This window comes from Sarcophilus harrisii, chromosome 3 (genome assembly GCF_902635505.1).
Source record: "Sarcophilus harrisii chromosome 3, mSarHar1.11, whole genome shotgun sequence".
NCBI classification, from domain to species: domain Eukaryota; kingdom Metazoa; phylum Chordata; class Mammalia; order Dasyuromorphia; family Dasyuridae; genus Sarcophilus; species Sarcophilus harrisii.
In genome coordinates, this window is record NC_045428.1 from 233,127,641 (window position 1) to 233,138,851 (window position 11,211).

At 31.7% G+C, this 11,211-nt stretch overlaps 1 protein-coding gene across 2 annotated transcripts in view; it reads right to left on the minus strand.

Annotated features, from left to right (window-relative positions):
* Positions 1-8,701, minus strand: part of PCP4 (Purkinje cell protein 4) — a 28,860-nt gene extending 20,159 nt beyond the window's left edge. Inside the window, exon 1 of one of the 2 annotated variants that reach the window (XM_031959193.1) lies at positions 348-460. In XM_031959193.1, coding sequence (XP_031815053.1) covers positions 348-395 — 48 coding nt within the window. In that variant the 5' untranslated portion in view covers positions 396-460. Of the gene's footprint in view, positions 1-347; positions 461-8,548 lie in introns of those variants that run through there. The other variant, XM_031959194.1, reaches the window with a different exon arrangement.
* Positions 8,702-11,211: the final 2,510 nt, after the last annotated feature.

Consider the following 11,211-nt stretch of genomic DNA (forward strand, 5'->3'; position numbering starts at 1 on the left):
ATAATTGAAGGAAAGAGAGTGTTGGGAGAGAATGAGGGTATTTCACAGTAGGGGTTTATATTTAATAAGATCTACCTCCATTCCATTATTCTTCTCTTCCCCTCTCCCAATTCCCATGCATGAACTCTTACCTTTTCTTTCTTTCTTTTTTCCTAACACTCCAACCTCAAAAAAAATGATTTTGTTTTGTTTATCCTTCTCAAAATTTATTCTGTTTCTTAATCACTTTCTCCCATTTCTATTTTCATGCCTGACTGATTTTCAGATAAGGGTAATATATTATTATACCAAACTCTTTTTAAATATGTATGTTTATCTTTGTGTGCGTGTGTTCAATCCTCTGTTACCTGATTCATATGAAAGTAAGATTCATGTGCCTTCTCTCCCTGCCCCATTCTGCTTCTTGATCATCCCTATTATGTTAAGGACCAAGCCTAAGTGAAGGAGCAGATCAATTCTCTGATAGCCTCCACAGCTGTGACTCATAACATTTTAAGGAGTTGCAAAGCAGCCTTTACACAGATGTTGCTTGTGGGTTGGAAATGAAATAAATTGGAGGCAAGAGGAGAGAGGTCAGAGAAGAGAGGTCAAAGAATAGCAACTCCCTCTCAGTCTCTTTGTATTATCGTCAATCATCAACATCATCCTCTCACATGAAGAGATCCATTCTACAGGTCTGAGTTAGACCTCCAGCAGCCACTGGCAGGTGGCTCCTGTATCACAACACTGGGAAAAAGCAAGTTCCATCCTCCTACCTTCTTCTTTCTTCCATAATAGTGTATTCCTTTTCTTTTCTTTTTCCCTCTTAATATTATCAAAACAAAGCAAAACTTATCCCAGGTTTTCTGCCATAATTACTCCCCTCTATCACCTTTGGAAAAAATAATATTCAGAGGAGGCACTTACTTCTTTCTTTTTTAGTATATAAATACTTTCTCATCATATGTTGTTGTTGAGTTATTTTTCCTCTGACTCTTCATGACCCTGTTTGGAATTTTCTTGGCAAAAATATTAGCAGTTTTCAATTTTATTCTCAAACTCACTTTTCAGGTGAGGAAACTGAGGAAAAAACAGAGTTAAGTGACTCATCCAGGGTCACAGGGTTAGTTAGGTCCGAGACCAGACTTGAACCATCCAAAGATAAGTGCTCCTGACCTGGCATACTATTGCCTATGCTACCTAGCTGCCTATTGTGTAGTCCTTTCTAATTACTCTTCTATATTTCTCTTGACTCCTTTGTTTTCATTTCAAATTATATACTTGTCTAGATATATTCTTAGATATATTCATCAGGAGTATTTGGAAATCTATTTAATTAAAGATTCATTTTCTCCTTTGGCACTGTGCTTAGTTTTGCTAGATAAATTATTTTTGCTTATAAATTATAGCATTAACTTTTGTCTCCTGGACTATCATATTCTGAACTCTCTTCTTCTTTACACATGTAAGAGTAGAAGGGAAGAAGGGGAAGATTTGGTTACATCCACCTCATCTCAATTTATTGAGTTACAGGATTTAATCACAGGTGATAAGATTTTAATGTGTTATCAAGATATCAGCACCTGGTTGTTCTTTTAGAAAGTGTGAAAACTCTCCTATTGCTTTCCTCCTCATTCTCTCTTCTCCAGTCTCTCTCACTGTTTTCAGCTCTCTCTTTCTCAGTCTGTCTGTCTCTTTCTATTGCTGTTTCTCTGTCTCTCTCTCTCTTTGTTTTTTTCCTCTATCTTTCTCTCAAACTGGCCACAACCTTATAACCTAGCTACATAACTAATAGCAAAAGGCAAATGATAGTTCAGATGACCTGAGGCAGGACCAATAGTTAGAAAGAAAGTAATTCTTCACCTCTTAATAGGAGGATGGAGGAATAACTTTTGTCCTTTTTTTCCTCCCCATTGACTGTTGTCCAGTAGTTGAGCTAATCATCCAGAGAGAGAGATTCTGCCTAGCAGTTCTAGTCCAGGAAAATCTGAGAAATAGTTAAGGGACTAGGAGTACACACTCACTGGAGAAGGAAATGGCAAATCACTACAGTGCCATGAAAACCTCTAATGGGGTCACCAAGAGTCAGATAAGTGAAAAAAACAAGTTCACTCTCAGATACAGAAAAGGCATCAAAAGAATACAACAGGGGCAGCTAGGTGGTGCAATGGATACAGCACTAACCCTGAGGTCAGGAGGACCTCAGTTCAAATCTGTCTGTGTAATCCTGGGCAAGTCACTTAAACCAACTGCCTCAGGGAAAAAAAAAAAAAAAAAAAAAGAATATAACAAAGCAATCTAGGAATTACATTAAGAAACACGATCTCTGGCAACAGAGGAAAAAAAAACAGGCAATGGGAGTCCAGTTTAGCATCCAGCTTAGCAGGGATATTATGCCTAGGGCAGGCTTTACAGGACAGAATGGATTTAAAGGCCCAGTAATACTAAAGGAGTCACAGTTCCAGGGTGAAGAGGAACAATTGTGGTCACAAGGGAACAAGGACCCTACTAGTGTGAAAATCAGCAGAGGATCCCAAGAGCAATGAACAGACCTCTTCTAAGATCATACCACTTAGGAAGCAATGAAAATCTATAGGCTCCATACCAAGCTATAGAAGCACCAAAAAAACAGAAAAGATAGAAATTCAAGTCCATCATATCACATTTACAAAAAGAAATATACACACAACAGAAGTTAAGAGACTAGCTCTAACAAATTCCAAAGTCAAGAATTAAGGTTAGAAAAATGAGTAAACAAAACAAAAATAATATGACCATCAAAAGCTACTACATTAACAAAGAAGCTCAAGATACAATCTTAGATGAAGACAGTGACTTGAAAATATCTACAAGCAATGTCTTCTTTAAAAATGAAGACTGAATGAAAGCATAACAATCAATCCCTAGAAGACTTAGGAAAATATAGAAAGATTTCTTTTTAATTATTCAATGACAATAATAGATGAAAAATTGAGGAAAGAAATGAAATTTATGATACAAACTTATGAAAAGAATTGTTTGGCTAAAAAAAAGGGCAAAAAATGTTGAAAGAATACCTCCTTAAAAATCACAACTGACCAAATGTGAAAAATAAATCTTCACTGAAGGAAATAACTCCTTCAAATTTAGAAATGGTCCATTGGAAACTAATAGCACAAGACATTAAGAAACAGTGAAATGAAGTCAAACATTTGAAAAATAACTTGAAAATGTGAAATAGGAAAAACATGACCTAGAAGATAGATCAAGGAGAAATAATTTAAGAAGTATTGTTCTACTTGAAAGACAAGTAGAGATGGAGACAGAAAGACAGAGAGAGTCTTTATGTTGAATTTCAAGAAATTTTAAAGCAAAATTGCTCTTATGCTTTATAATAATAGGACAAAGTAGACATTAAAAGAATCCGCTGATCATTTTCTGAAATAAATTCCAAACAAAAAATCCCAAAAACAAAAATTCAGAGCTCCCAGTTTAGCCAGAAAAAAAAAATATATGGTGAAGTTATACTAAGACACATAAGATTTGGCAATTAGCACTATAAAAAAAAAAAGTGGAAAGCATGGAATATAATATGCCAGAAGACAAAAGAAATAAAATTATAATTTAAAATAACCTATCCAGTAAAACTGAGCATAATCCTACAATCCAAAATGAATAAAAATTCCTGATGAAAAGCCTTAAGCTGAATAGAAAATTTGACATCCAAACATAAGAAGCAAGGGAAGCATAAAAAAGGAAAACACAACTGAGAAATAATAAGGGACTAAACAAGGTTAAACTTTTTACATTCTTATATGAGAATGTAATATACATAACTCATAAGAACTTTCTCACCACTAGGGGAGTTACAAGGAGTCTATTAAGAAACTGTCTTAATTAAGGTATGAGTGTACTATGTTTAAATAATATCTAAAAAAGAATTAAAAGGTGAAAAGAGGAATGAACTGTGTGAAAGGGGAAAGGTGAAGAACTTCAGGAAAAAATTAATTCACATAAAAGAGACATGCACAGAACAATTTTTACAATGGAGAGGAATATGTGAAAGTTGATAATTGTTGAATCTGATCTGAACTGGTTCAAAGAGGAAAAAATATATATGTATATGCACATACATAAATTTATACATATATATTCTCATAGAAATAATATAATATATATTATATTGTATATATGTACAATGCATGTGTGTATATGTATATGTATAATATGCATACACACATACTACACATATGTATGACAAGCAGGTAAGAAATTCATAGTTAAGAGAATGAGGGGCAAAGATAGATTAAGGGATGCCTCAGACAAAGCGAAACAGAATTTTGAGGAGGACACAGGTTAAAAAAGAGAATAAAATGATAATTATAAAATAATATATTGGAGGTGAACACATTATTAGAAGTCATAGATATGAGGATAAATGAACTCATCCACAAGATGGAAGAGAATGAATTAAAAACCACAGTCCAAGAATATGTCAATCACAAGAGACATCTAAAGCAGAAAATAACACATCAGGGTAAAATAAAGGCCTGGACCAGAACCAGTTGAAGTAAAAAAGATAAGAGAAGCAATAATGATCAATAATGAAGCAAAATCAAATATAGGCCTAATGAAAGAGATGATCAAGAAAACTATCTTTTGCTAAAAAGCATTATAGACAATGACATATAATAGCAAAGATTCAAATGCAAAGATTCAAAGCAAAGAGTCAAATGCCATAGCATCCAAATTCTTGAAAAAAAAGTTAATGAGTGACAGAAGGAAATTGATATTAAACTATATTGGTGAAGGCATCATTTTAGCCCTCTCAGCCATAGATAAATCAAACCACAAAATAAACAAGGAAGAAGTTTAGGAGATTAGTAAAAAAAAATTAGAAAACATATGAAAGCCCTCTGGAGAATACTTAACGGGAATAAACTGTGCATGACACCTTCACAAAAATTTATTGTGGTTTTATAGGACAAAAAACTTTCACACAAATATAGAAAAAATATAGAAAGACATACATACACGCAGATAGACATATATATACATATGTCTATAATTCAGACTATATAATATAATAAAAATTATATTCAATAAACAGACTAAATTGAAACATCAGCTAAAAATTAACTTGAAACAAAATAATTTAATCCTAAATAATTCAGTTGTTAAAAAACATTATCCAATTAATAATTTCATTAAAGTTAATGGCAAAAATGAGACAACATACAAAATCTGTGGGATGTAGCCAAAGTAATATTTTTTAAATTTTTATATCTCTGAACACTTACATCAATAAAAGAAAAAAGGATAGATCAGCAAATTAGGCATAGAAATCTAGAAAAATCCACCAATAACATATCATAATAGAAATCCTGAAAATTAAATAAGAGATTAATAAAACTGAAATTTTAAGAAAAAACATTTGAATTAATAATTAAAAATAGGAAACTGACTGTGGTCAAAAAAAAAAAATAGATGAACCATTGGCTAATTTGAGTTAAAAAAAAAAAAAAGACTAAAGCCAATCTCGAAAATGAAAAGGATATATACACAACCAATAAAAATTAAAGCAATTATTGCCTAATTACATGTCAATGAAACTCATAATCTAATAGAAATGAACAAATGTTTATGAAAATACAAGTTACCCAGATTAACAAAAAGGAGAACAGAGTACTTTAAATAATTTCATCTTGGAGAAAAAATGAACAATCCTTAATTCAGCTTTCTATGGAGGAAAAAAATCCAAAACCAGATAGATTTATCAGTGAATTTTACTAAACATTTAAAAAAAATAATCCTACCTGAGTTCAAATCTGGTCTCAGACACTTAACACTTCCTAGCTGTGTGACCCTAGGCAAGTCACTTAACCCCAATTGCCCCAATAAATAAATAAATAAATCCCATACTCTATAAAACCATTTTTTTTAAATGGTAAAGAAAGAATCCTACCAAATTTCTTATATGACATAAATATAGTTTTGATATCTAAAGCAAGGAGAAGAAAAACAGAAAAAGAAAACTATAGACCAACCTGTATAAGAAATGTTAATGCCAAAATTTTAAATAAAATTCGATAAATGATACCACAGCAACATATCAACATATTTTGATCTAGATTTATACCAAGAATGCAAGGATGGTTCAATATAAGGAAAACTATAAACATAATATATGTGTGTATATTCTTAGAAAAACTTAGGGAGTCAACTAAAAACCTAGTTTTAACAATTAACAACTTTAGCAAAGTTGCAGAATATAAAATAAGCTTAAACAAACCATTAACATTTCTATAAATTTATCACCAAATCCACACAGTAAGTAATAAGAAGAGAAATCTCATTTAAAATAACTGCAGAGAGTATAACATTCCTGGGAACTGACCTGCTAATATACAGACAATCACAAAATACATTTCAAATAAATAGAAATGGATCTAAGTAACTGGAGAAATATAGACTGTTTCATTAATAGGGCAAGCCACCATAAGAAAATAACAATGTAAATTAAACAAATTTACTTATCCAATGCTACCAATTCAAACAATCAGACTACCAAAAAATTACTTTATGGAGCAAGAAAATAATAAAATTCATCTGAAAAAACAAAAGGTCAAGAATACTGAGGGAATCAATGAAAATAAAATATAACAGATTTCAACTATACTATAAACTTGTCAACATTAAAACAACTTGGTGTTCAGTGAAAAATAGAAAACTTAATCAAAGTAGCAGATTATTTAAATATTATACAAAAGTAAACAAGCTCAATAATCTAATATTTGATAAACTCAAAAATTCCAACTTTGGGACAAGAACTCATTACTTGACAAGAACTTCTGGGAAAAATAGAAAGTAATGTGATATAAAGATGGCATATCTGTCAAGACAAACTCAAAGTGGGTACATAATTTAAGTATAAAGGGAGATATCATAAACTAATAAGCATGAGAAAAAAGGTCAGATCTATAACTAAGGGAAGAGATCATGATCAAAAAAAATCAGTAGAGAGGTTCAGAGGATGTAAAATATGCATTTTGATTATATAATATTTTAACATTGATGCAAAAAAAATCAATACAGCCAAAATGAAAAGAAAAGCAAGGGATAGGAGGGGATTACAAGAAGTTTCTCTAATAAAAGTCTCATTTCTCAAATCTATATGAAACAGACTAAAAAAAATTTTTTTTTAATGAGCCACTTCTAAAATTGATAAATGATCAAAGGATATGAACAGGAAGTTTTCAGAGGAAGAATTCAAAGTTATCAATAGTCATGTGAAAATGGTTTAAATCGCTAATAATTAGAGAAGTGCAAATTAAAACAATTATGTGCTGCCACCAACATTCATCAGAATAACTAAGGTGACCAAAAAAGATGACAAAGAGGATGTGAAAAATAGACATAATAATGCATTGTTAGTGAAGTTGTACATTGGTCCAATGATTCTACAGAAAAAATTTGGAACTACATTAAAGAACCCATTCAATTTGAATGCCCTTTAAGCCAACAATATTTCTACGTATAGCCCTAAGAAATCAAAAGAAAAGGAAAAAGACCAATATGTACAAAAATGTTTATAGCAGCTCTTTTTTATGATAGCAAAAAAATTGGAAACTGAGGAGGTGTCAACCACCTAGGAAATGGGTGCGCAAGTAATTCTATATTAATGTAATAGAGTATTATTGTAGTATAAGAACTGATAGTTGGAGGTTACTAAGCTGCAAATTCAAACACTAATGAATGAAATATATGTGACACTTTAAAATTTCTTAAATATTGTGAATATATGATTCTTTAAATGATGTGAAAATAGCTCAAATATATAGCTAATTTTGATATTTTATATCCTAGAATCTGCATTGCCTACAAAGAATACATTCATTTTTGTACCAGCTTGCCACTATACAAGTTTCAGTTAAAAAGTACTTAATAGAAGTTATTTTTAATGTAGAGATCTTCTTTTCCTTCTCCCAACTACCCACACACAGAAAGATCTTCATAAGTTTTTTTGTATCAGACACTATTTACATTTCCATTCCTTATACAACGCTGAAGCATAGGTATCTTTTGAATAATAAAATTCTCCATATTTTCCATATCGGTGAATCCCTGCTGAATAAAGTATATTTTCATGTGTTCTTTAATGGCTTTTTTATATACAGGAGAAAGTGACTGTTAATTGACATTCTTAAGGCATTAAGAATAAAAACATGGAATAGTCTTGATAGCAGCACAAATATACATTGGGGAGGAGGAAATCTTTGGACATTATTTAGATTTTTAAAACCTAGAGTTATTTCAAAAATTTCAAATTTATAGCAAAAAAAAAAAAAAAAAAACCCTCAAGGATTATCCCTATTCTCTTCAAGAAAAATTCAAAGGTTCAGCATTTAGCTATGATTATATTTTAAGCATAAATAGCTTCAATTTGTTAGACTAAAAATCATTTTTGATTATTTAATTTATCAGTCCTAAGCTTTGGATATCTGCTTTAACTGTTTGCTTCAGGGTTCTGTTCATAATTGTTCTTCTCCCTAAATTCACTCTGCCCAAACTAAATAGAGAAATTACTTACCTCACTCATTGTAGTTTTAAATATCAGGTCCTAGACTTCTATTTCCTCAGGACAGAAAAAAATTGTATGAGGTTTATTGCAGTTCCTAGCTTCTATCTTTAAAAGGGCTACTGTCTGACTATCATATACCACCAGTAAACCAATAAGATTCAGTCACCTGCTCTTTAGCAAATATTTGATAGCACAAGAGTCCCCCTAGTGTACAAAGAGAAAAGATTAGCCAAAGTTGCTGACTGAACCCCATATTAGAAAAATAAAATAGATAATTGAGAAGTGGAAATCATAAGTGCAAAAATAATGACATCATTTCAACAGATTATATAATTTAAACACATGGCAAATGCTTTTTAAAATATTTATCAATGAAATATTTCTGCTTTTTTTAATGAGACCATGAAGAAATTATATCTCTAGTATCAAACTCTCTGAGGACAGAATTCCTGTCTTAATTATTTTTGTATGGCAAACATAATAGCCAAATTTATTAATACATTTAATAATAAAAGCAAATAAATTAGTGGTAGATATATGAATAACTCAATCATTCATTTCAATATTTTTTCCTTAGGAATAATTATTTCCTAACTTCTCCCTAGAAGTAGATTTTTTTTTATTTCTAAGCCACTCACAGTTTGATTTATTTAAACACAAGACACTGGTAGCTAGAGCTGGAAGATGATCAAATCTTGCCATTCTATAGATTTTCATTTTCATTTTTCCCTGCTGTTTCTCATGCATGGAATGCTTCCTCATCTCTCCCCACCCCCCACATCAGAGACTTCCTTCAAGTTCAAGCTAAAATCCAACCTTCTATAGGAAGTCCTATTTAATCTGTATTTTTTCCTATTTAACCTGTATGCAATTTGCTCATACATAGTTGTTTGCATGTTGTTTCCCCCATGAACGATGAGTTCCTTGAGGGCAGACACTGTCTTTTGTCCTTTGTATCCCCAATGTTTTAGCACATAGTAGTGCCTAATATATATATATCTCAATTTACATACAAGAAAAGAGAGATTCAGGGCAAAAGTGAACTACCATAGTTTACCAAGGAAATTGGGGGGAAAGCCAGGACCAGCTATCTGAGAAACTTGTAAGTTTTAGACCTAAAAGAACTTTAGGCATTATTCAGTGTCATTTCTTTAAAAACAAGAGAACTGAAACTCAAATAGCAAATGATACACAGGTAGTTGGCCATCAGAGTGGAATTCAAACCCAGTCCTCTAGTTCCAAATCCACAACTCTTTATATAATATTTTTCTTATGTCATAGAAAGAGAATACACAAAAGGAATTTGTAAAGGAAATAGCACAGATTCTATAGTCAAAAGATATGAGTTTAAATCCTATCTCTGAAATTGTCTGTGTGACCTTTGACAAATCTTTTAACATCTCTGGGCCATAGTTTCCTTATCTGAAAAATAAAGAAGTTGGATTAGATGGCTTCTGAAATGCTTTCAAGTTTTAAATCTATGCTCCTCTTACTATGAAGTGGTTCCTTTAAAAAAGAATAGAGATACATTTGGTCAGAATAGGTGTAGTAAAGTGAAGCAAAACAAGAACTGTCTTCAAATACTTGAAAGGTTGCCATGTAAAAGAGGGATGGTTCAACTGCTCCCCAGATGATAAGAATCAGAACAAAGAGTGGAAACTGCTAAGAGATTTTGGCTTGGTGTAAGAAAAATCTTCCTTAAAAGTAGAGCTGTCCTATAGAAGGGAATGCTGCACTTAGGTTAATATTTAAAGTCAATGAAATTACAAAGACTTCTGGGAAGAGTACAGGTAAGTTCAGTATTATTGATTTAAAATATCTCTTAGTTAAGATTATTCATTCATATTTTGAAACTCGTGAATCTTTCTGCATACAACAAAGATTATTGATTATATTACAAGAATTTCAAAGATCAAAGTTCCTAATTCCTTGTAATAGAGGAAAGTAACTTAAGTAGAAAGTCCCAAAAGGCATAGTAGCATTAAGAGGAAGGCTTAGGAATTACAGCAAGATAAGGAGATTGAAGTAGATTAAATGTATGCATTTATCTTTTCACAAAATCCTTGAAGTTTTAATGATGGTCCAAAGAGTTCTCACTAAAGATTCTTACCTTACATGGTAATTAACTGCCAATTATATAATACAAATATATTTTACCTCTTACACTTCTCTTGTCAAAGCTTCTCTTAACTTCTCCCCTCATTATTATTGCCTTCAAACCCTCCACCCTTCCTTGGTCATTTAGTTAGTTTTTGGTCCAGATAAGAAAAAGGTTTTACTCCTTTTCCTAAACAAAGTTTTAATCATCCCCTCAATTATTCCTTTCCTTCCTAAACCAAAGCTGTCACATTTCTCCTTTTCTCTTTTAAACTTGAACTGGAAACCACGAAACTTGACCAAAATCATTTAGTTCTATCTTAGAGGAAGATAAGGAATATAGAAGAGAGGTCTAAACTTCTTTTGGGTCCCTAAGACTCATGTACAAGCTGTCCATGTGAGTATTCATATCCAAAGTGGAGCTACAAATAGAATGACTGACTCTTGTAACTTATGAAGAAAAATTAGTTTCATTTTTCATAAGCACAATTTATATTAGTATTACATTGATGCTGACATATTCATTCAACAAAGCCCAGGATCCAGAAAACCTATAGCAGGCCTTGGGGCTGATG